The sequence below is a fragment of the Olea europaea genome, unplaced genomic scaffold (assembly GCF_002742605.1).
Source record: "Olea europaea var. sylvestris unplaced genomic scaffold, O_europaea_v1 scaffold2547, whole genome shotgun sequence".
Taxonomy (NCBI): Eukaryota; Viridiplantae; Streptophyta; class Magnoliopsida; order Lamiales; family Oleaceae; genus Olea; species Olea europaea.
Genome location: NW_019243741.1, coordinates 83,585 through 110,109, shown reverse-complemented (window position 1 = coordinate 110,109; position 26,525 = coordinate 83,585). Strand labels below are relative to the sequence as shown.

Here is a 26,525-nt window from a genome sequence, read left to right as displayed (position 1 = left end):
ATTTCCGATCGCACCATCTCCCAATAAGCCTTGTAAAATGAGAACGAGAAACCATCTGGTCTAGGGGCCTTATCCTCGTTCATGCTAAACACTACCTCCTTGATTTCATCCTCCTCAAAAGGTCGCTCTAACCAATCTGCATCATCCTCCGTGATAGTAGAAAAATCCAATCCTTCCAACTCTGGCCTCCACTCAAACTGCTCTCGATATAGATTCTGATAGAAATTCACCAGTTGGCTTCCAATTTCGAGTGGTTCTTCATAAGTTATCCCATGCACTTCCAACACCGTGATAGAATTTTTATGCCTATTAGAATTTGCGATCCTGTGAAAAAACTTAGTACATTTATCTCCTTTCAACCAATTGACCCTAGATTTCTGACGCCAGGCAATCTCCTCCATCTCCACCAACCTCTCTAGTTCTTCCCTTAATGTCTACGTTTATCCTTCTCCTCCCCAGCCAACCATCGACTCTCCTCCCACCTATCTAACTCATCTATCTCCGAAAGGCACTGAATTTTACGACAGTTCACATTGCCCACAACCTCCTCATTCCATTTCTTTAAATCCCTTTTCAAAGCTTCAACTTCTGATCCAACACAAAACTAGGAGACCCTCTAACATCGTAAGATGTTCACCAAGTCTGTACTTGCTCCCTAAAACCTTCGACTTTCAACCACATTTTCTCGAACCTAAAAGGCCTTCGTCCTCCACCCGTCCTGTTCCCAGTTAACATAATGGGGAAATGATCAGAGTACACTCTCCCCAATCTTCTCTGAATGACATCTGAATACTTAGCCTCCCACTCTCCGCATATCAAGAACCTGTCTATACGAGAAAGAATCGGTTTGTCCCGATTAGAAGACCAGGTAAAATCTCCTCCAATCATAAAGTCTGAAAACTCCTCCATAGCCCCCGTGAGTCTCCCACCACTCGACCTCTCAATAGGAAATCGAACCACATTAAAGTCACCTCCTATACACGTTGGTAGATTCCACCAAGCCATCATTCCAGCCAGTTCATCCCACAAGCCCCGTTTACTGTCATCAGTATTAGGCCCATAAACACCTATGAACATCCACTGAAATCCATCCCCAGTGTTTCTGAACGACATCGATATTGAGAACAATCCTACACTCACCCTCTCCATCTCAAGCACTCTGGTGTCCCACATGACTAATATGCCTCCAGAAACCCCTGATGATCTCATAAACTGATACCCTACATGCTGTCCCCCCCATAAGCTACTGACCACCGCCCTCGAGATGAACTCCATCTTGGTTTCTTGTAGGCATACAAGATCCGCTCCCCAACCCCTTAGCAGATATCGAACGCCCATCATTTCCCAACTTCATTAAGTCCCCTTACATTCTAGCTAATGATTCGTGGTATCATTTTAACAGTCCGGCATCCCTCCCCAATACTCCATTCTTGGACTCACCACCCTTGCCATCATAATTAACTGACCATTCGAGTCTCTTAAGTTCACGATCGCCCTTTCTTCTTAGTTTTCCTTCTTGTTTACTCATCTCCTGCCCCCTATTGGCCTCCAAATCCTCAAATAATTGTAATAATCTGTTTTCATAACCATCACAAGACACGCCCATTAACTTACTGAAATCCTGAATTTTCTGTAGAACCCAGTTCGAAGGTGGGTGTCCAGCTTCGAATCCAATCGAATCCCCTGTTTCCTCCTCCTGTATAACATCACTTTCTATTTCTCCCTTCTTGGCTCCATCTACCCACAACACAAGTGCTTTTTTCGTCCCCAAGTCACTTACCTTCATTGACTTAGAGTTCCTTCTATTATATGTATTCGCAACCTTTGTTGTCAAAGGTGTCGCATCATGCTCTATCACCCTTGAGGTAACTAGATCCTCTGACAGTAGGGTTGATTAATGGTTTGAAAAGATGTTTTTAACTGCAATGTTTTTTTCTTAATCCTTTCATATTGATTGTTCCCCACCATCAGAAGTGATATTGGGTTACTGATCTCAGTGCTCTTCAATTATCTCAATCGTAACTGTTCTCTTTCTTTACGATAAATTCTCTCTTTGTAGTCACGTTTGGTATTAGTTACTGAGTGTTATATTAGCAAAAAGTGGTTCTTTTTTCTATATTTAATCCATGAATTGAAAACCAGCTATGCTATGATTGTATGCCATGACAACAATGAACAAGAAATGTGCTGTTGAACTTAGGTTTTGCTAGATGAATCCTTTTCCTTAATTGCATTCGATCTAGAGCTTTGTCCTGTAAGCTTACATGAAATCAAGTTTTTCCCAACTTTATTTTTTCCTTTCTTTCTTTCTTTCTTTCTTTCTTTCTTTCTTTTTTCTTCTACATTTTTAATTGAAGGGTTCTGTTATGAACGATGGTAATATGTCATGTAATTAGTCAAATTAGATGACATTTCCCTGAAGTATATTCAGATTTCATTTTATCTGCTGAAGTTATTTTCTCCTGAAGGAGATCCACTGAGTTATTTATTTGGTAATTCATATTGTTGACTGTCCTTGTTCTTTTTCAATACTGTTTCTCTTTACTGCTGATTTGGGTGTTTACAGACTCCGCAAACCCCTATTGTACGCACTAAGGCATATGAAAAATACAACATTGATGACTATCCGTTGGGAACAAATGCAATTGTTGCTGTTCTAGCATATTCAGGGTAATAATCCAAAACATGTTCTGTATCCTGTTATTTTTCTAGGTTTTTATGTGTCTTTATATATATTCTTTAAATTATGCAGATATGATATGGAGGATGCCATGGTACTAAATAAATCATCTGTGGACCGTGGCATGTGTCATGGCTACATATACCAGGTCTGTCTAATGCCTAAATTTCCTATCATAAGAATGTGAATTTCTTTTGAATGAAATACAACTTCATGGCAAACGTTTTCTTTTGGATTATTAAAGAAAAAGTATTAAGATAATACTCTTATATCATTTTTAGTAGAGAAACATAATAAAAAAATTTTAGAGCATGTTTGAGCCCCTTTTTATTGAAAAATGCATTTTGGAATAGTAGATTGATGGAGAATGTGTGGTTAAAAAATAGGAAAAAGTTTTTGATTTGCGTGTAATATTATTTTATTAAAAAATGTGTGGTTGAAAAGAGGAGAAAAAATGTATTTTGGAAATAATGGGGATCAAACAAGGGCTTAATCTTATTTATTAGACTATCCAATCTTATGGAATACTATGGATCAAACACATGCACTGTTCGTTTTGTACTTTTGAATGGTTTTAATTAAATAGCATTACTCAAAACAATGAGGTCGGTCTGTATTACTCCAGCTATGGTTTAATCAACAAAGAGATTACCAATTGTCAATAAAGATACCTTTGGTGAGATAGGAAATACATTACTACCTATAGACCTAGATGGCTTCTTCTAAGAAAGGGACTAGGACCTATATGAGAAGCTTTTGACTCATTATTCTAAGATAAATCCTATGCTCAAGCTCCTAAGAAAAGTGGTATTATGTTAAATTACTGCTTTGAAATCGATGTCTTGCAAATGATAAAAGACAAATGTACCCTTGGTTTAATGTTGTTGCTAAAGATCCTGTAGACAGGTTGCCTAATTTTATGTAGTTCCTTACTGGCTTAAAGTGATTGTACACTCCTCGTGTATTCTCTTTTAAGTAATAAAATTATCTGATTATCTATCAAAATAAAAAATAAAAAATATACCCTTGCTCTAAAACCTAATGTCCTATCCATTTAACTCTAAAGTACTAAAACTTGTCCAAATCCAACTGTTTTCAAATTTTAAATTTCTGCTTATGTTAATGTTTTGGATCAACAATCCATCCATTGCTGCATGTTGTGTCCTCTTTTTAGTTACTCAATTGACATTTCAATTCTTGATATTCTGAATATATTTTGTGGGCCTCTGCCTTTGAAGCTGATGAACTCTATTTTGTTGTTGCTACTGAAAAAGATGTGCATTAAAACAAATAAAAGGAAATGTTTAGCCTCTGTTTGGCTAATTAAATCATTTATAAATTTTCAAACTTCATTTTCAACCACACATTCCAATGGATCCGCAAGTACTATCCACTTATATATCACTCATATATATCGATTTATAAATTAAACCAACTATGCATTCTTCCCAAACGGATGCTTAGTTTTCAGCTTAAATAGGGGGGGTCATTTTAAAGTGCAGCATAGAATTACTTTATCTCAGGTGAAGTAATCTAACAGGAGTAGATATTGTTTAGATGGCTATTTCAGCTACAGCTGCTCTTATTTATGGAGAGGACGAAAAGTAAACGGCTTGTTAGCATCTCAGATTGCTGAGTTGGAAATTTAAAACATCTTGTTCATGAAATAAATTTTTTTTTTTTTTTAAATCACGATTTTTCTTGGGCTGTCCAGTGTGGATGTTGATTTTTAATTTTTATGTATGTGAATATAAATGTTCATAGCATGTATGGCCTTTCTAATCTACAGACGGAAACAATTGACTTGAATGAACAAGGCATCAAGGCAGATCGTTCTCAGAGAACATTTGGGAGAAGTAATCTGGACAAATCATCTCATCAGTTCATCGATATTGATGGGCTCCCCTATGTTGGGCAGGTAAATTTTCTTTTGTGTGTGTTATATATTTCAAGTTAGAATGATGTCTACTAAGTTTTTGACCTTTTCCAGAGGATAAACCCAAACGATCCTTTTTATAGCATCTATGATGAGGTAACAAGCAAAGTAACAAATATCAAGTTAAAAGGTTCAGAGCCCGTTGTCGTTGATTATGTTGCTGTTGATGTTAAAAACAAAAAGCATCTACAGAAGGTGAGCTGTCAACTCCACTGAACAAGCTTATTTGTACCTTTTACTTTTGCTTAGACTTCTCTCCTACTTTCCACCCAACAGCATCCTTGTCAAGATTTTACCAATCTCCTCTCTTTTTTGTTTCTAGCAAATAGTCATTTTCATATTGAAGATTCTATATGAATTACCATATTTATGCTCCGTTTGATTCTCATTTTTATCAAAATACATTTTCTCTCTTCTTTTTAACCACACGTTCTTTATTAAAGTAATATTACACGTAAATCAAAAACTTTTCGTTATTTTTCATCCACACATTCTCCATCAATCTACTATTCTAAAATTCATTTTTTTCCGTAAAAATGGGTGTCAAACACCCTCTTAGTGCTTTTTTGGATTAACTTATAATTTAAAGGTCAAAGTCAGAGTTTAGTCTTAACCACATCTTGCATATTATAATTTCAGCAACTTATAAGTAAATCCAAACCAACACAGTGTATGGCCTTCTTGGGAGATGTATTTGCGAAGCTGTGCTGTTAGGTTGGAGAAATATGGATAGTAAAGTGCCATGATTTTTGGTTCAAGTTCTAATTGTAGAATCTTTCTATAAAATTAAAATGTCTCGTACTGCAGTATCAAAGAGAAGACCATACGCTATTTTAGTTCACACATTTATCATATGTGATGTCATCGTGATTGCTCTTTGTGCAGGCAAACATACGCCTTCGACGTACTAGAAATCCTATAATTGGGGATAAATTTAGCAGCAGGCATGGGCAAAAGGGTGTGTGCTCTCAGCTGTGGCCAGATGTGGATATGCCATTTTCTGGAGTTACAGGAATGCGACCAGATCTTATTATCAATCCACATGCATTCCCTTCTAGAATGACAATTGCAATGCTTTTGGAATCAATTGCTGCTAAGGTATTACTATTAAGCGGTTCTATTACTTTTTCATAATCTAACCGATTGCCTTCTTCTGAAGGATGACTTTATCTGATTAATGTTTGTTGATCTGGTTTTATTGTTCTCTTTTAGGGGGCGTTTGTTTCCTATTTTTGTAAAAATGAGAATGAAAAATATAGCCGTTATGGGCCCCACATAAGAGAGAGAGATTCAAATTTGGTAGCTTGATGTGATGGATAACGGTCATATTTTTTTCATTTTAATGAAGAAAGAATGGGAAACAAACGGTTGCTTATACTCTTGATGACATCATCTCATACTAAATGGCATATTGATAGAAGTAACGTCATCTTTAGTAAAAATGAGTCTCTTTTTCACTTCTTTGATTGCTATGGTCTTTATTGGTGAACTCACAAGTTTGACTGCTCAGAACATATATGGTGCAGAAAATGTTAAAATCGAGTATGAAACATCAGATTATAGCCGTTAAACCTTGCCTGCCCCAGATTATTCGAAATGCAAGTAAATTGGATTGAACCGGTAAACCTGCCTTGGTTTTGAACAATTCATCTGCTACTAAATTTTTGGGAACCAGCTGAAGAGTCTGTTGATGGATAACATGAATGATCGAAATTTTGAAGAGCTCCAATTTTGAATTTTTTTTATATTATTTATCTTTGTGATTGTAGGGAGGCGCCTTACATGGAAATTTTGTGGACGCAACACCATTTTCTAGCTCAATAAAGAAGAATACAGGGGGGTCTGAAAATGAAACCACTTCACTTGTTGATGAACTTGGTTCCTTGTTGATTGCCCGTGGATTTAATTATCACGGCGTAGAAGTACTCTACAGTGGAGTATATGGAACGGAACTGACGTGTGAAATATTTATCGGGCCTGTCTATTACCAGCGATTACGGCATATGGTTTCAGATAAATTTCAGGTGCGATTTCTTTGTAAAATTTTGTGAAAGTGTGTTTTTCCCCTTCACATCGATTTTGGGTATGCAAGTTTATCTGCTCCTCTAAAACAGTCTGGTTGCTTTCAAAAATTTTTCTTCTGTTGGTCAACGTTATCCCATTAGCTGGACGATAGTATTGAATTGAAAATTATTCTTGTCGGCAGGTTCGTTCTACAGGAACTGTGGATCAGGTTACTCGGCAGCCTATTAAAGGAAGAAAACGCGGTGGGGGTATCCGTTTTGGAGAAATGGAACGAGATTCCCTTCTGGCTCACGGGGCAGCATATTTATTACACGATAGACTTCATACGAGTTCAGATCATCACATTGCCGATGTTTGCTCCCTCTGTGGAAGCATCTTGACGACATCAATCATCCAGTCGCAAAAACGAGCAGTTAGAGAGATGATTGGCGATCTACCTCCTGGTAGGGCCCCCAAAAAGGTTACATGTGTTGCCTGTCAGAGTAGTAAAGGAATGGAGACCGTAGCTATGCCTTACGTCTTCAGATATCTAGCTGCAGAATTGGCAGCCATGAACATAAAAATGACCCTTCAGCTGAGCAATGGGTCGGGAGCGTGAAAAATATTATGAATGAGTTGTTTAGCCTGCAAACTAGAGACAAGAAGGGAGGAATTATTTCGGCATGAAAAGTGGATCCTACATCTTTTTGCATATGTGGGAAACACGCACTTGCGAGTTGCGATTTGAGTCCGTTGAGGGAATGGCATGCACATGAAATTGTGCAAACATGTTTTATCGACTCGCCTAACCGTATCGCACTTTATTTAGAAGTTTAAGATATTAAAGACATGAAGATTTCATTTACTTGTACTAAAAAACCTACACTGTAAAATTTTGTTGTTACATTACATAACACGCAAAAGCAATCCGTTTCGAAGCAATTTTTTTTTTTTTTTAATCTTTTTTTGGGGGAACATGGAACCAAATTGCAGTTCTTTTAATCCGAGTTTTATATTTTTGATTCACCTCTGAAGGGAATGAAATCAATTTCCATGTATATAAGATAATAATATAGTTATAAAACAACCTTCTCTTGCGGAGTCTTATATTTCTACTTCGCATCAATTTTTCACTTAACTAAAATTTGTACATTGCTACTCAAACAAGGGCTTGTCAAAGGCCTCTGTGAGGGCTGAGGTGGTGACATCTCACCTCAGCCTTTGCTATACGAATTGTATATTTTGCATGAGTTTATCAGATGACTAAGTCAAACTTTGTGGGTCAAATTTGATTGTTTAGGGGTTCGTTTTTGCGTTTTTATGTTTTGAACTAGTTTAAGAGTATTTTCGTTATTTGTAGTATTTGAAGTTTATTCAAATTTGTTTTGTAGTTTTCTAATTTATTTGGATTTGTCTTTAGAATTAGGGCTTGTTTGATTGGGTAGATTATCCATGGACAACAAGTTCCATTTTCTACCTTTTGTCACGTTTGATAGCAATAATTTTTCAAGCAATTTTTTTTCCTTATTTTCCTCACACGTGCGCATTTTCCTTGGTTTGGTGGAAAACCAATTCCTCCGGCCTCCATTTTTTTTGGCAATTGGAACAAATTCTATCCTCAATTATAGCAAATTTTGTTCTTTTAATTGATAATTTTCATGAAAAATAAAGTCAAACGAACACAAAAAGATAGAAAATTTCAAAATTTTCTACTTGAAAAATTATATCAATCAAATACATTTAATTGACAATTTTCAGGAAAACAAGTTCTAGGCAATTCAATTCCCTGGAATTCGTTTTCTTTCCACCCAAATTTCATTCTTGCAATCAAACTGACCCTTAGAGTTTTATTTTGATTAGAAGTTCATTTTGTGTATAAAAGTCAGATTCATTATGTAATGAAGACATTAATTTTTGAGAATTAATTAATAGGTGAAATTTCCTTTTCTATCTTGTTTTTAATTGAAAAGAACTTATCAAATATTTTCAATATTTTTGGCATTCAAACTATTTGAACTTAATAAAGATTCATATTCTTTGTGGTATTCAACAAATTCATAACAAAGTTCATACTTTTTGTAATTAAGGGATCAAGTTCTTCCATAACTTTGATTCCTTGATTCAATAAGCCCCCGTTTAGCTACCATTAAATTTTATTTTATTTTTCTATCTCCTATTTTCAACTACACAATCTTCTATAAAATAATATTACGCGTAAATCAAAACATTTCCCTTCATTTTCAATAATTTATTTTTCAAAAAAATATTATTCCACCCATTTTCATTTCAATAAATGGGGGCCAAATGGGACTAAATTATTGGGTCAAATTTCAAATCGAGATTTTAAATTTCTTGGGGTTGTGATTTATCTTTTATAAGTTTCGGAGCTATTATTGCTATGTGAGTTCACGTCAGACAGGACCGGCCTTAGGCTAAGGTCAACTAGGCAATGGCCTAGAACCTCTAATTCCAGGTGGCCTCAAATTGAAAGATGGCTCATGGTAGAAGGCCCAATTAAATAACTGACTTTTAACGATAATTTTTTTTTTATCAATTCTATCCTAGTTCGAGCTTCTTCAAAAGAACTTCTTTTAAGGATATGGATGCTTAATTATCAGCTACAAAATGAGTCCAATGCCGTTACTATAATATGGTTTAATTTGGAAACTAATATTACACATTAAATACTTCATTGTTATGAGTTATAACTACAATTTGATTTATCCAAGTTAATTTTTTCTCGAGCCCATAATGTGCTATTTATTATGAGTTTCGAAATGAGTTCGTACCAATTCTCCAATAAATACTCATTTGGTCTAAATACATTTAGAAACTTATTTTTACTTTAATGTCTCGAGATCTCAAAATTATTAAAAGATCCTCAAATTATAATCCTTAGACTCTAGTTATGTTTCTCATCGCTAAATAATCTTAACTCGTCACATTATCACTCTTCTCCTTACGAGTCATTCCTACAATATTCTCAAGATTTTAAATTATGTTTCTTAAGACTTTCTCAAAATCTCCATAAACTTTCTAAAATTTTCTAAATTATACTTTACTCGAGTTTCTCAATTAATAATTCCTAGAGATTATTACTCACAGTCTGATAATTATTTTTCATCAAGGGAATAATTCTGTTAAATATTATGTGCTCTAGTTGTCTCATGTCTGAGACAACTTTTTTGCTACTCTTATCTTTTGGATTGTGCCAAGTTTTTGTTTAAAATATAAACAAGTCATTTATTTAAATATTCAATAATCTTTACGCTTGAAATAAATTTACATTTAAGAGTCACACAATAATGAATCTCCTACGACCTCAAAATTCTTAGGGCTAGCCTTGCACAAATGTATATCAAAGTCGCTTCAGGATAATAGTTTTTTGAAGAAGATCTATGTTTGTGAAGCCTTTCCATAATTAGTATCAAATAATAAATTGAAGAGCTTGATTGCAGTTTTTTTTTTTTTTTTTGGAACTATTGAGCTCATTTCCTGTTATCTTTCTTTTCTTTTTGGTTTGACAAGCCATTTTTCATTTTGTTTTCTTGTGATGCATTATTTGACAATTGTCTTATTCTGTCGACCTTTGAGTGCTTGAATGGCGTTCGACGAGGCGAAGAAGGTAGTGGAATGCCAAACTTGGTTACTTTGGTTAGTTTGCTTGCTGCCTGTACCAACCTCCTCATTATCAGACATGGAAAGTCCATTCACTCGTACATACTCATTAACAGTATCGAATTGCATGTTGCTCTGGAAATAGCCCTGCTTAACGAGTATGCAAAATCTCCATTCCTTTCAACTACGTTTCTCAAGAAAGCATGTCGAAGATCAAACAATTCCTTTGGATTTTCAAGATCGCAACCCTGACTGGCAAAATCTTGAAGATGATGGCAGACACCTCAAAAGGGTACACACCCCATAAATATTTCCGTCGACCTATCAACACTTTTTATATACGGCATATCGTGGTTTAAAATTGGTATTAAAATATTAGAGGCTTTCTTTCTTTTTTTCTTGTTTTTTGAAACATTCGAAACCACGAGTATCGTTTCCTAAAATGCGATAATCAAAGAGTTTTTATTTTTCACATCAAAAATCACAAGAATTATTAATTATAATGCAATATATAAATCATTGATACTACTGAAAATTAATATTTATATATACAACATGAATGATAATGTTCAATCTAGATTAAATCTCAACCCTAAAAATAAATGAACTCCACATAGAATATTAACTTTCAGTCTCTTTCTGCTTCCACTCCAACCCCATAAATCTGCACGGAGAATATCTGATTTTGTACTCTGAAATTGTCTCAAGATTGGGTGACCATACATGATCTTTATTACACCCAACCAATTGATTATAATGCTTCTGCAATTCCGGGGTACTGCATAAAAAGCTATTCCCTACAGGATTATTCAATTCATTGCCAATTTCCTGTTCTTTTGTAATGAGTTCGGTGATGAATTCAGGCATGACTTTGATCAAAACCCTTCCGCTTGAACCCTTCAAATATTCAAATGGACAGTCCTTAAAATTAATGGAAGTAGGTTTAGGGTACTTTGATCCCAAGGCAGCCAAACAAGAAGTCGATAGGACATTGCGAGTGAAGCAAGCAATTGGAAGAACAAAGTAGGTTTGGCCTTTCATGAGCTCATCATCAATGGCGAGTGCAGGGATTTGGTGGCCTATAAAGAATGAGTCCGCATGGCAAACCATATATTCCGGGAACTCGAACATTATTTCTCCGGTGAGAATTCTTGTGGAACCTTCATCAAATATTAGCTTCACAGATGAAGTTGATTCTGGTTGACAACAAAGAGGTATTACATTTCCCATTATTGAGAGAAAAGTATATGCAGTTGGAAATTTTGGTTAAATGGATAGTTGTGTATATGCATATAAATAGAGAGGTATGACTTTGAGAAAGTCTGTGATTTTAATCTTTTAGGTTTTAAGGGGCGGTGGTCCGTGATGGTGGCTTTGAACAGCTTTAAACTTGAGTAACGTAATTCACTACAATTTACTGCATGACTCATTAAAAATTTTGCAGCTACATACGTATACGGTATAAATTTTGGATTATTCTACTTGTACTAAATCATGTACAAAATCAACGAGTGGCGGCCCCCCTATTGGAGGGGCGGCTGTCTCCAATAGGCGGCCGCCACTTATTGATTTTGTAATTCATTTTGTACTCATAGCATAGTCCATAAATTTTTATGTTCACCATATTCACGATACAAATTACTTATATAATTTATATCACTTTATTGTTGACACAAATAAAATGAATTTATGGAATTTTCTCTTTTCGTTTAAATTTTGGGATGAGATTGTTAACACGGTATTAGACTGAGGTGGAAGATCTTAGTTCAATCCCATCACCGTCAGTTTATTAAAATTTGTGTATGCGTTGGACATTTGATGGAAAAAATAAAAAATACAGCATCAGGATGAAAAATGCCATGATTTTCATGGAAGATGCTACACTTACAGAAAAAAGTTATACAGAGATTTTACAGAATAGACACAATAGTGGGGCCCATTTCAATAAAATATTCACATGGGGTCCAATCCACGTGTCTACTCTGTAGAAGTTATGTGGAAATTTTTCTGTACAAAGGGCATTTTCCGATTTTCATTGGTAACAAGCTTTACAATGAAAATTTTCAGTTGGTAAATTCACTATGAAAGCCTAGTCACTAATTTACGTAAGATATGTCGATAATTACCAACTGATTAACAACAAATTTTGCTATTGGGAATTACTAACTGATTGATTCAATAATGATATTATAAATAATTTTGGTCGGTTCAAATAACCCATGGATTAAGTCCATTGCTAATCAACATCAATTTTACATTGTTATTTTTGTTGCTAATTTCTTTCTTGTTTTCTCAAATCTATTCGTAATTTGAATTGCATTTTTTTAAATAAATTAATCATTACATTTATATTTCTTGGCAGCTAAATATCTTAAAGTAATCTAAGAAAAATAATGTTAAACTTAAAATTTTAGTCCATATTTTGTAAAAATTAAAATCTAATTAAACAACATATTTCAAGGGATCTACAACTTTTCAATCATACATTTCATCAACTTAATAAATTGAGTCTTATATTGATATATTTAGCTCTTGTTTGACAACCATTATTTGAGAAAATAATGTTTTGAATAGTCATTTTTAAGAGACAGTGTGATTAAAAAGTAGGAAAAATTTTTAGGTTTATGTGCATAATATTTTATTTTGCGAAAGTTTGATTGAAAATGAGTACGAGGAAAAAATAATTTTCAAGTAATGGTTGTAAAACAAATGCTTAATTAATCTTATAATTTCATGTCACATTACATGATCATTACTTCGAAATCTCAATGATTAAAAAAGAGGAGAAAAGGGAAGAATCTTCCTCTACATTGGATTCTCTCGCAGATAAAGATTTGACGGAAGATCTTCAATATAGTATGTCTCGCAACCAATTAGCTGTTAGATTCTTCTAACATTCGACCAGATCTTCGTCATTGTATTAAAATTTTCCGACCTCGCAAGGAAGTGAGAATCAAAAGAGAATTAAATGGCTAAAGCCCATTCCAGGAATCAGAACTGGAACCGATCCGATTTGAAATTTCACTTCAACGGAGAAATCTCTGGATCCCGCATGAGGTTTTTTCCGTTGTGACAGAAAGAGTCTTGACTTCAACCCAAACTTCAGACGATTTTGTTTCTTTATCTGTTTTCATCCCTGGACAGGCGGTGGAAACTACCAAGCTGGAGTACGGTAGGGGCAGAGGGAATTTCCGGTGGAGCGGTGAAATGAGAACACCTTTCTATCTAAAAGAAATGGTGCTCGATGAAAGGATCCAGATTCCACAAGTAATTGAAATTCTATTTCTTGATCTCTGGACTCGTTAGAGTATCTCTAAAAGACTCTATTTTAAATAGTATATTCTATCATTTAGAAAATATCTTATGTTTAAAGAGCTTCTTGGGATACTCTTATGTCTTAAAACCCAATGTGCAGTTGAAAAATCTAATGCATGAAAATAGAAAGTCGTACATTTTTATCTACTACATGTCATTGTCCAATTCTTCAATACTATGAATTTTCTGTACATATCTTTTATTCTACGACGTAATTTGTGATATCAATATAATTGTAAATAATTTTTCATATTTTATACAAACAAATTAAGACTATATGATAAGTTTTAACGCACCTTTGTGGAGTTAAATACTAAAATTAGTAAATTGAATCTTATATCGATATATTTAATTAATCATATAATTTCGTGTCAAGTTACATAATCATTATCGTTTTTAATGGAGATTAATGGAGATAAATATCATTATATTAATAAAAATTGTATAGCATAATTTTGAAAGACGTAGTAGAAATATAAATGTTTCTATAATAACTTAATTTGGAAGGTAAAAATTACAGTAAATACATGCATTTAATCTGATTTCTGCTCACAAATTATAGACCTAACGAGTGGACATTGATTCATTAGTTTTATCCAAAAAAAAAAAGGCAGACGAAACATATGACTGGATTCTGAAAAAAAAAAAACTCCTCTATTTAATAATTTTAATCTAACGACGTGGTAATTCAGTGGGCTTTAAAAAGTTGACTTATTAAAGGAAAAGTGGCATATACTCGTATAATGTTATTACGTTTCAATAGAATTTGAGAACTTCGAATCCTTGTATCTAGCCAACTTAGAAGTTAAATCGAAAAATAATGCGTCACAAGTCAAATAAAACACTCATTTATATTTTTATGAAATATGGACGGAGACTGGCCCTCGAGTGCAAAGACGGAGGGAAGTTTGACTGTTAGACCCACTCGTTGAGCAGTGTTGCATTTCTTCCTAATTGCTTGGCTTGTAGTAGGTATAAGGTTCACTGCTTTAAACCTATTGATCGAACGTCAATATATAGAAACGTGAGATAAACAAGTACATCAAATTATATAATATTCGGCTTGTACACGAACATGAAGTTTGAACCAAAAAGAGTCATATTTACATCACCATCTATTTTATTTGGGGGTATTCAGTATTATTGTCTTATCCACTTGAGCTTTTCTTAACAAAATGAAAAATTAAATGGTCTTCGGACAACAATAGTTTGCAGCCCTTAAAATTATTCAGACATATGACATGCAAATACATTGTGTTTTAATTGGATAATTATATGAGCATTCACATCATCATTTGATTTATTTATAGCAAGTACATCGTCCTCTTTTTTTGAATCTAAATTGACTTAGTTTTAGGTATATGTTTTGTTCCTTAAGTGTGTCATAATTACCTGTACACATCTTGTTCACCATCTCATGGTATTTGTTTCAAAAAATTTTAACTACCATAATTTATTTATTTATTTATTTTCATACAGATCTTGTCTTAGTTGTTAAAAACTGGTAAAGAAGCAAGAAATTTCAAGAAACGGTGCTGGAAAATAATAGCAAATCAATAATAGTGCCAGAACGAGAGATGTTAAGTGAGACTAGTCAAGCACAAATTTTCGTACGTGCCACTCGTTGACTTGTACAAGTTGGCTAGCAAGGCAGCTCGCTATAATGAATAAAATATACTATTTCAGTAAAATAATAATAATAATAAATGAAAATTGATGAGCTACGAGGGACTCGCAAGCTTGACGGTAAACAAGCCGAGCCCCATTTGATGCCCCTAACCGGGACTAACTATTGTAACCATGAATTGATGATGAGTTAGGAGATTTGAGATATTGATTTTGAATTTGTCATTGATGTTTTTAACAGACTTTTAAATTTAATTTACAAAAGTCAAAAGATTTCAATTTTCGTTCACAATCTAGTGTATATCAACATGTCTAAATTTCTCAATCGAACATCCCACGGAAGAGATTATGGAACAACCCACTACGGAAAGAGCAAGATGACTCTCTTGTTCAATAGCTAAAATTGACCTTAACGTAGCCGGCGGGTAGGGATGTAAATGAGCCGGGCCGAGCCGGCTCGCGAGCCTAAAGTTTCGGCTTGGGCTCGGCCCGGTTAAAATGGTCGAGCTTTTTTGCAGGCTCAAATCGGGCCGAAAAAAATAGGCTCGACTCGAGCTTTTGCTCCTTACTTTTTACGGGCTGAGCCGGGCAGGCTCGTTTTCTCCAATTTTTTTTTTCCCCCCTAATCTGCTGATTTGTTGCTGCTGCCTTTTAAGCCTTAAATTTAATATTTTATTATTATTATTTTTTTTTTATATTAAAAAGCTCGTGAGCTCACGGGCCGGCTCGGGCAAAGCCCGTGTCCCCAAAATGGGGCTCAGCCCGAGCCTAGGCTCGGGTCTACCGAGCCCCTAGCCGGCGAGCCCGATTGCCATCTCTACCGGCGGGTCACTTCATTTTCCATTTTTTGGATCAATTCACCTTTTCTTTTCAAATTCAATTGTAGCGTTGCGTTACTATATTTTATTCCACACATACTTTTCCAAAACACACAAACACAAACACAAATTAAAAAATAAATACTCCCTCCATCGTATAAAGAAAGATTTGATCCTATTAAGAAAACTTAATTAATATATGTTGAAATTATAAATTTTACTTACATTTTTCCTAATGTATCCCTACATTAAGATAATGGTAGTCGAGAACAAGACACGTTAAATTTGCGTATTTGTTGCACTTTATTGCTTGTCACTTCACTATATATATGAGGCAACTAAGATCTGTATTCTCCAACAGTGACACCAACGCACACATGGCAAACCAAGTGGCACAAAATAACCTTTGATCAGGTTCAAGTTATTGAAAGAGGATGCGACGGATCGGAGTTGCCTTCCAGTTAAAACCTTCTGCTCTCCTGATATTTCTCGAATTCCTCCTCCTGGTGATGAATATTTGAAATTCTTGGTAATTATTTTGCACTTTCTCACTTGCTGATACAATTTACATGTGATTTTTTAATTAGTTTATATAACGGATTGCACGTGAGAAATATTACAAATTCTTATTAATATTCATACATCATAATTTTCTAATGTTTTGATTTCCTGCGTATTTTTTGAATTGTTAATTGAATGTCATTTTATGGGTTCATTTATAGTGAAGTTGCCAAGATGCTCGTAGTAAAAAATTAGAGCAAAGATGGCCAGCAGCGGGATGACATAGAGGCCGGCGCCTACACTGGACTTTGGGCTTGACACAGGAAAGTCCAATTTGTGTGTATTGGACCAAGGCTTAAGTAGTCGTGGTTTTATGTTGTTGACGATGGAACTTGTGGCTACTGTGAAAGAAGAGAAGAAGAAGAAAAGGAAAGAAGCAAAGGCGGCAGCTACTACTCGAATTCAAGCCAAGCTTGAAGGAAAGAAAGGTCAGGGCAAAGGAATTGGCAAATCCAAATGGTTTATTTAGATAATTTCCTAATGTTTGAACTTTGAAGACATAATTTTGGATGAAGTTATTGTGGGAAAAATTGGCCAACTTTGGCACGAGTTTTAAGTGAGACCCAGTTGTTCAATTTGGAAGATGAAAGTTGATTTGTGTTTTCCTCCGTGAGTACATCGAAATCATATACTTACTTGCCAAAGTTGATGCTCGGGTGAATGAGAAATTGAGGCTTAAAGTGTGTCACTCAAAAGGGAGTTTATGTGGGAAAAATGAATTTGTTCCACATAGGAAAGAGATGAGGAACTCCAAAAGTTATTGTCATTAATGGTAGCCTAACCTATAAATAGTGGCTCATTTTCCTCATTTCAACATAAAAAAAAAAAAGCAAAAGCTTTCAAGTTTAGAATACACTAGAAATTCATTTGCATAGAGTTCTCTCTTGGTGGTGGTGTAGTTCAGGCACTAGTTCAGTTCGTCGGAGTGGTTTCTGCGGTGCTCGGAAGCTACTGATTTTACCGTTGTATCCTGGGAAACGAAAACTCGTTTTAAACCTCAAGCACGGACAGTGAGGGGACGAATCTGTTTTAAGGAAACTGTGTGTAACACAGGCTTCGGGTTAAAATTCTATGTTTCAGTTGTTTAATTCATGCAATTTTTCGTATTAAATTTATAGTCCATACTTCATGAATTTATGATATATTGTTCGTATACTTCATGAATTTTAAATTCTATTGGAACAAAAGTTATTTGTTGGAAATAAAACTTTCAATGATCTGGTGAAAATTCGATATACGGTTGTTTGAATTTTGTTGATTTGCATAGTTGCAAAATTAAAAGGCTTTGTCAAAAAGATTTAAACTGTCTAAGAAGAGTTTGGGATTTAAGCGGTCTGGTTGTGACCCACCTCCTCATCTGGGAGTCTTTTAATTGCGCATTATTCAAATTGACGAGACGAAAGACAACATTTTCCGGTTTTATCCACATACACTGAATTTCCTACAAGCTTAAAACAGATTTTCAGAAAGGAAAATTTGGTTTCCTATATTAATTAAGGAAAATTTGGTTTCCTATATTAATTATCTCTGAACTGATTAGTTTCTTATATTTGTTATATTGTAAAAACTAATTTGTTGTTTGGTTCTTTCGGAAGACGAAATGGCAACCGGTTCCATCAACATAGATTCCAACATGGATGTGTCCCAAGCTGAAAGTACCAAATCTCAGGCTGTGGGTTCTACTATGGGTGCAGGGCCTAGTTCAGCTATGGGTGCAGCTATGGCTGCAGGGCCTAGCTCTGTTATGACACAGACTGTGGCTCCAATGCCAAGTCGTGTTGTGAGCCAACATGTGGCTAATGTTCTGGTTAATGTACTAGTCAACCATGGGAAAAAGCCGGAGAAATTCAACGGCTTGAATTTCAAGAGGTGGCAGCAAAAAATGCTGTTCTATCTGACCACCTTGAATCTTGCAAGATTCTTGATTGAAAGTACTCCAAAACTCCAAGAGGGTGAGGTGGATGTTCAAACTATCAGTGCTATTAATGCTTGGAAACACTCGGACTTCTTATACCGGAATTACATCATGAACAGTTTGGCATATTCGCTATACAACGTGTATAGCACCATGAAAACTGCTAAGGAGTTGTGGGAGTCTTTGGACCGAAAATATAAGACTGAGGATGCCGGGGCTAAGAAATTTATCGTCGGCCGATTCTTGGACTATAAGATGGTGGACTCCAAAACTATAATCAGTTAAGTGCAAGAACTCCAAGTGATTCTTCACGAAATTCATGCCGAAGGGATGATTCTGAGTGAAACTTTCCAAGTGGCTGCAATCATTGAAAAATTGCCTCCCGCGTGGAAAGATTTCAAGAATTATCTGAAACACAAGCGAAAGGAAATGAACGTTGAAGAACTGATTGTTAGACTTCGAATTGAAGAAGACAACAAGAGTTCCGAAAAGAAGTGGTTCAATCCTGGTGCGGCTAAGGTCAATATTGTTGAACATGGTCAAGGTACTAAGAACTACAAAACCAAAGCTGAGCCATCCGCTAGAAAAGGGATCAAGCTGGGACCAAAAGGGGGGCATTCCTAAGAAGAAATTTCAAGGAAAGTGCTTCAACTGTGACAAAGTAGGCCACAAATCTTCGAAGTGCAGATTGCTAAAGAAGAAGAAAGAAGCAAATGTGGTTGACTACATGGCACATGATGTGTCGGAGATGAGTCTCGCAGCAGTCATTTCTGAAGTGAACATGGTGGGTTCTAACCCAAAAGAATGGTGGATTGACACCGGAGCTACGAGACATGTGTGCTCTGATAAAGAGTTATATACTGCTTTTGAAGCAGTTGAGAATGGTTAGAAGTTGTTCATAGGAAATTCAGCAACTTCTGAAATCAAGGGCCAAGGAAAAGTGGTTCTAAAGATGACTTCGGGAAAAGAGCTGACTCTCAACAACGTGTTGTATGTGCCGGAAATCTGCAAGAACCTTGTGTCCGGGTCACTTTTGAATAAGCATGGTTTTCGCATTGTGTTTGAGTCAGACAAGGTCATCTTGTTGAAAAGTGGAATGTTTGTTGGAAAAGGTTATGTTTCCGATGGAATATTTAAACTCAATGTAATGGTTGTTAAACCAAAAATGAATAATAAAATGAATGCTTCTGTTTACTTGCTTGAGTCTTCCAATGTGTGTCATGGTAGACTAGGACACGTTAACTATGATACTTTACGTAGGCTAGTTAACTTAAAATGCATACCAGCATTCCATGTTGATTCCAAATATAAGTGTGAGACTTGTGTTAAAGCAAAATTGACTAGGTCGTCATTTAAGTCAATTGAACGAAATACGGAATCACTTGATTTAATTCACAGTGATATATGTGATTTAAAATTTGTACAAACAAGAGGTGGCAACAAGTATTTCATTACTTTTGTCGACGATAGTATGAAATACTGCTATGTGTATTTGCTAAAAAGTAAGGATGAAGCGATAGAGAAATTTGTTCTCTATAAGAATGAAGTTGAAAATCAACTTAACAAGAAAATTATGGTGCTAAGAAGCGATCGAGGTGGTGAGTATGAAGCACCGTTTGCTGAATTCTGTGCACAACACGGAATCATACATGAAATTACCGCACTGTATTCACCGCAACAAAATGGTATTGTTGAAAGGAAAAATCGCACTTTAAAGGAGATGATGAATGCGATGCTAGTAAGTTCTGGATTACCTCGGAACATGTGGAGGGATGCTGTATTATCAGCAAATTACCTTTTGAATAAGGTGCCCCAAAAGAAAATGAAGAAGACCCCTTATGAGTTATGGAAAGGAAGAACGCCTTCCTATAAATACTTACGAGTGTGGAAGTGTCTTGCTAAAGTGGCTGTCCCAACACCAAAGAAGGTGAAGATAGGCCCGAAAACTGTAGATTGCATATTCATTGGATATGCACACAACAGTAGTGCTTATCGATTTCTCGTGTATGAATCTAAAATCCAAGATATACACAGAAACACGATAATGGAGTCGAGAAACGCTTCATTCTTTGAACATGTGTTTCCATGCAGGTCCGAAAAAGAGGCAAGTTCTTCTAAACGGATGTATGAGACTATGACTGAACATAGTCAGGACCAAGAACTAGAAGAGGAGGTTGAGGTTGAACCTAGACGTAGCAAAAGGGAAAGGACAGAAAAATCTTATGGTCCGGATTTTCTGACCTATATGCTAGAAAGTGACTCTCAAAGATATCAAGAGGCTGTGAACTCCTCGGAAGGACCTCAATGGAAAGAGACCATTAAAAGTGAAATAGATTCTATCCTGCAAAGTCATACATGGGAGTTAGTGGATTTTCCACTAGGAAGTAAACCACTAGGCTACAAGTGGATTTTCAAACGAAAAATGAAAGCAGATGGAACAGGTTGGTAATAAAAGGTTACCGACAACGGGAAGGCCTTGATTACTTTGATACATATTCTCCAGTAACGAGAATAACATCCATTAGAATGATACTTGCGATTGCTGCTTTGCGAAATCTTGAAGTACATCAAATGGATGTTAAGACTGCCTTCTTGAACAGAGATTTAGATGAAGAAATCTATATAGAACAACTCGAAGGGTTTTCATCTCCAGGGCAGGAAAAGAAAGTGTGTAAATTGGTAAAGTCATTGTATGGCTTGAAACAAGCACCAAAACAATGGCATGAGAAATTTGACAGTGTTATGATGGAGAGTGGATTTAAGATCAACGAGTGTGACAAATGTGTTTACGTCAAAGACACTAAAGACGGATATGTCATCTTATGTCTTTACGTTGACGACATGCTTATTGTTGGCAGTGACAATAAGATAATTGAATCCACTAAAAATATGTTAAACTCGAGGTTTGACATAAAAGATATGAGTTTAGCTGATATTATACTTGGAGTGAAAATCTCAAGAACATCAAATGGGCTTGTTCTAAGTCAGTCACATTATGTGGACAAAATTTTAGGAAAATTCCATAAGGATGATACTGGCTTGGCTAGAACACCAATAGATACTAGTCAACATCTGTCTAAAAATAGAGGAGAAAGTATCTCTCAAATAGAATACTCGAGAGTTATCGGAAATCTAATGTACTTAATGAGCTGTACTAGACCAGACATAACCTACACAGTCAGTAAACTGAGTAGATACACGAGTAATCCAGGAGCTGATCACTGGAAAGGAATAGTAAGAGTACTAAGGTACTTAAGATATACTCGTAATTTTGGACTGTACTATACCAGATATCCAGCAGTCATTGAAGGATATAGTGATGCTAATTGGATATCCGACATAAAAGACTCAAAATCCACGAGTAGATTTGTGTTCACTTTGGCAGGTGCAACTATATCATGGAAATCTTCTAAACAAACAGTGATAGCCAGATCCACTCTGGAATCTGAGTTTATAGCTCTAGATAAAAGTGGTGAAGAGGCTGAGTGACTACGCAACTTCTTAGAGGATATTCCAAGATGGTCAAAGCCTGTGCCAACAATTTGCATATATTGTGATAGTCAATCGGTAATTGGAAGGGCACAGAACAACATGTATAATGGTAAGTCTAGACATATACGTCGTAGACATAATACCATTAGGCAACTACTCTCAACTGGAGTTATCACTATTGATTATGTAAAGTCAAAGGATAACATTGCGGATCCGCTAACCAAAGGGTTAAATAGAGAGTTAGTTGAGAAATCATTGAGAGGAATGAGACTTAAGCCCTTGAATGGATAAGTTAATACAAAGGAAAACCCAACCTAGTTGACTGGAGATCCCAAGATCTAGGTTCAAAGGGACAACCTAACTGTAAAGACTTGATAGAATCACTGTGGGGGATATTACCTCCTGTCCATTCCTGTGATGCGACAGTGATGCCCATAAAGATGGAGGATAAGCAATAGGCTTTTAATGATTCTTATACGTCGAAAATCGAGCCAAGTAATGCGGGTTACTTGTAATAAAAAATCACCTATGTGAGAGAGAAGTGGGGCCACTTCTAAGGGAATTGTGTGGGGCGCAATTCTTGTGAACTCTCACAGAATCAGGCGTATGTTCATGGCCAAAACGAACATAATAATGAGAACTGAAATGTGTTGGGAAGAATCGTGTGTGAAGTGTATCATCGTTTAAATAAACGGTAGAACACTTCAAGGACATCACGTCTACTGATCAGCCAGTGAAGTAAATATGCTTTCACAAGCAAAGGTTCAAAGGGTAACACCTACCTATCGTATGCAGGTTTCAACTGTTGAACTATATCACCAAGTCGTCATGTGTCACATTCACAAGTCGTCATGTGTCACATTCATAAGTAGTCATGTGTCACATGCATGAGTCGCTTTCAATTTTCATTCATGTGGGGGATTGTTGGAAAAATTGGCCGACTTTGGCACGAGTTTTAAATGGGACCCGATTGTTCAATTTGGAAGATGAAAGTTGATTTGTGTTTTCCTCCGTGAGTACATCGAAATCATATACTTGCCAAAGTTGATGTTCGGGTGAATGAGAAGTTGAGGCTCAAAGTGTGCCACTCAAAAGGGAGTTTATGTGGGAAAAATGAATTTGTCCCACATAGGAAAAAGATGAGGAACTCCAAATGTCATTGCCATTAATGGTAACCTAGCTTATAAATAGTGGCTCATTTTCCTCATTTCAACACACATAAAAAAAAGCAAAAGCTTTCAAGTTTAGAATACACTAGAAATTCATTTTGCATAGAGTTCTCTCTTGGTGGTGGTGTAGTTCAGGCACTAGTTCAATTCGCCGGAGTGATTTCTGCGGTGCTCGGAAGCTACTGGTTTTACCGTTGTATCCTGAGAAACGGACGCTCGTTTTAAACCTCAAGCACGGACGGTGAGGGGGCGAATCTGTTTTAAGGAAAATGTGTGTAACACAGGCTTCGGGTTAAAATTCTATGCTTCAGTTGTTTAATTCATACAATTTTTCGTATTAAATTTATAGTCCATGTTTCATGAATTTATGATATATTATTCGTATGCTTCATGAATTTTAAATTCTATTGGAACAAAAGTTATTTGTTGGAAATAAAACTTTCAATGATCTGGTGAAAATTCGATATATAGTTGTTTGAATTTTGTTGATTTGCATAGTTGCAAAATTGAAAGGCTTTGTCAAAAAGACCTAAACTGTCTAAGAAGAGTTTGGGATTTAAGCGGTCTGGTTGTGACCCCCTCCTCATCTGGGAATCTTTTAATTGCGCATTATTCAAATTGACGAGACGAAAGACAACATTTTCCGATTTTATCCACATACACTGAATTTCCTACAGTTATTTATCTATTATAATTCAATAATTTAGAATACTGTTCAAAGAGAATTAATCTTAATGAGCCAGTTCAATACTTGAGTTGTACTCAAATATTAACAGGGGTGTCCATATATTACTATTTTAGTAAGCTCTTCCATAGTCGATTGGGGGTGGGTGGTGTGAGGAAGACGATTATGTGTATGTGAATATATATGTGTGTACAAATATATTATTATATCGAAAGAAAACAATACCCTGACTGGACCAAAAGCCCTTTTTAATTTTAGATGATCTAGTGAGGGTACACTTCACTCAAATCCTCACAACTCCACAATCAGAGTTCATATCCAAATAAATCACAAAATATCTTTACCCATTTCATCCTAATCTCGAACCTTAAAACTTTTTGGGGAATTCATCGCCATCTTTATATGAATATTGAATCAAGGTCATAGTAGTTTTGTGATTTAAAAATCTCATTGCAGTTGTTCAAAATTTCATGCTTTTTCAGGATTTCTCAAGATCATGTGCAGTCTTTTCGTTCATAGACTAATTTTGGCCATAAAAATCAATGTAACGAATATCTAAAATTGTGTCCACTTTGGACAAAATCCCAAATCCACCCCTGTTGAGAACCATGTATGGTAATCACATGTAAATCTAATCAATGACATTAAAAATTACAGCATATACTTTTGTGGCGATCCCATTTCAATCAAACAGCAACAGAAAACAATTATATGATTTTTAAATTGGGGAAATTGGAACTTGTTTTCTCTCTTCACGACCAAGATAGAGGGTGGTGGCAGGGATCATCAACCTTTGAATTATAAGAAGTTTCAATATAGTAAAGTATGCAAAGGGACCTGCATCGTGTCCCACCATTCAACACACAAACTATGCAGTAGTCTAATCTTAGGAGTCTCAGAAGAGAGCATTCGAAGCTCTGTTTTCCCATCCATGGCCATGAAGTGACTGAAGTTTACTGCAGAAAGAGAAGAGAAAAACCTTGGACAGGAAAGAGAACAGGCTGAAAGAGAAAAAATGACGATGTAATTTGGCATCTGCAACTTCCATTGTTTCTTCGATTCTGGCTAATGATGAGTTTAAGAAACAAAGTGATAGGGAAGGTTTACCTTTCATGCAAAGTACAAATTAATCATAACAGTAGCTAGTAAACAGATTATTAGATTATCGTGACTATGAAAATGATTATTAGTCAACAACATTCGAATATAAAAACAAAGACCTCACATTTGATGTAGCATTCCAAATCAATTCCAATTTCTGTCCTTCTAAAGCCTTACCTCATTTCATTTCTTTTAGCAACATTCTACTGTAAATATCACCTCCAATCTCAAGATAACTGCACAACCTCACACCAATGGGCACAAAATTCAAGACCTAGACTCATTAATTTCTATGAATGTCCTCCAAGATAAATTCTTAAAACAGAAAAAAGAAAATTTTATAAAAAATCTAGTTTTTAGACAACCTAAAACTTGTTAATTCATTTCTTTCCAACTGGAAAAATTTGATCTTTTATGAAAATAACCCATATGGATAAAAATTGGCCACTTCAAAAAAGAAAACGCATAATTTACCATACAAACATAAAAGGGACACAAAATACATAACGCCTACATATAAATACATATAAGCAAAAGGGTTCTTGTAAAGGAGAGGGGCTTAAATGGGTATTTTCCCTGTTTTCTTCCAAAGTGAATGAATTTCTTGAAAGAAAAGGCAGACGGTGCTTGCATTGAGGGCTTCATCATATTTGTGATAACAGGACTGTCGAACGACCCCAGTTGCAAGAGTTCAAAGATTTGTGATGGGAGTTCAGTTATTGTTTCAATTAGTGACGTATGAAAATATCTGTTTGGAATTAAAACCCAATAAAAAAAAATGAAAATTTAAGAATCTTGAAGGGTACTACTATTTCCATCCACACTTTTTATATATACATCCATTTTTAAAAATTAAAGTGTTATATTTTAAATCCTATGTAAAATTACTTAAATAGACATAAACAAAATTAAATAAAAATACATAACTCTAAACTGATCAACTAGTTTTTATTTTCATTTATGCTTAACTCGAATCCTAATAGATAGAGAAAAATACATGAATATAATTATAGGTGAGGTGGCCCTAAATTTGATTTCTGTGCCAAGAGTCATATCGGATTTCGAAAAATGCAAAACAGAATCTGATGTAGTTTCATCAATTAATCAAGAAAGAAGAAGAATTGTGGCCAACAAAGTTAGTAAAATTCAGCTTGCTTAATCGAACTTTCATCATCTTTCTGTCTTTAACTTTTGTTGTTTGAAGCATTCTTATACTCAAAGCTTCAATAGGCAAAGAATTTTTTTCACGTTAATTTAATGTTCTATCAGTTCAGCTTTGTTTTTATTTCATTCATTTGGTTTAAGAGTTTATGGTTTTAGGGATTAGGCGAATCTATAGTGATAGGGATGTATTTAAAGTGTGATGAGTATATAATATTCATGTGGATATATAGTATTTAAAAGAATAAATATAATAAGGACAAGATTGGAATATGACGTGAATGTGAATATTATTTTTTAAAATTTTATTAGAGATGAATTTAGAGTGGGATGTAGTTATAGAAAATGTGGATGTGTTGATACATAAAAATTCAGCCCAAGTCGAACAGCCCAAGGAGTAAAGCCCAATTGGAGAATCCCCAAAACAGACAGCCCAAAGAATGA

At 35.3% G+C, this 26,525-nt stretch overlaps 2 protein-coding genes across 2 annotated transcripts in view; one reads left to right on the top strand and one right to left on the bottom strand.

Moving 5' to 3' along the window:
* Window positions 1-7,562, top strand: part of LOC111382670 (DNA-directed RNA polymerase I subunit 2) — a 22,652-nt gene extending 15,090 nt beyond the window's left edge. The window contains exons 19-29 of the mRNA XM_023006705.1: window positions 388-727; window positions 1,291-1,384; window positions 1,637-1,865; window positions 2,060-2,155; window positions 2,567-2,670; window positions 2,753-2,828; window positions 4,470-4,598; window positions 4,671-4,811; window positions 5,502-5,714; window positions 6,386-6,640; window positions 6,823-7,562. Coding sequence (XP_022862473.1) covers window positions 388-727; window positions 1,291-1,384; window positions 1,637-1,865; window positions 2,060-2,155; window positions 2,567-2,670; window positions 2,753-2,828; window positions 4,470-4,598; window positions 4,671-4,811; window positions 5,502-5,714; window positions 6,386-6,640; window positions 6,823-7,239 — 2,094 coding nt within the window. The 3' untranslated portion in view covers window positions 7,240-7,562. The remainder of the gene's footprint in view (window positions 1-387; window positions 728-1,290; window positions 1,385-1,636; window positions 1,866-2,059; window positions 2,156-2,566; window positions 2,671-2,752; window positions 2,829-4,469; window positions 4,599-4,670; window positions 4,812-5,501; window positions 5,715-6,385; window positions 6,641-6,822) is intronic.
* Window positions 7,563-10,831: 3,269 nt separating this feature from the next.
* On the bottom strand, window positions 10,832-11,508 carry LOC111382678. The gene has a single exon (XM_023006717.1). It carries the CDS (start codon window positions 11,466-11,468, stop codon window positions 10,860-10,862), a length of 609 nt encoding a protein of 202 aa, XP_022862485.1. The 5' UTR covers window positions 11,469-11,508; the 3' UTR covers window positions 10,832-10,859.
* Window positions 11,509-26,525: the final 15,017 nt, after the last annotated feature.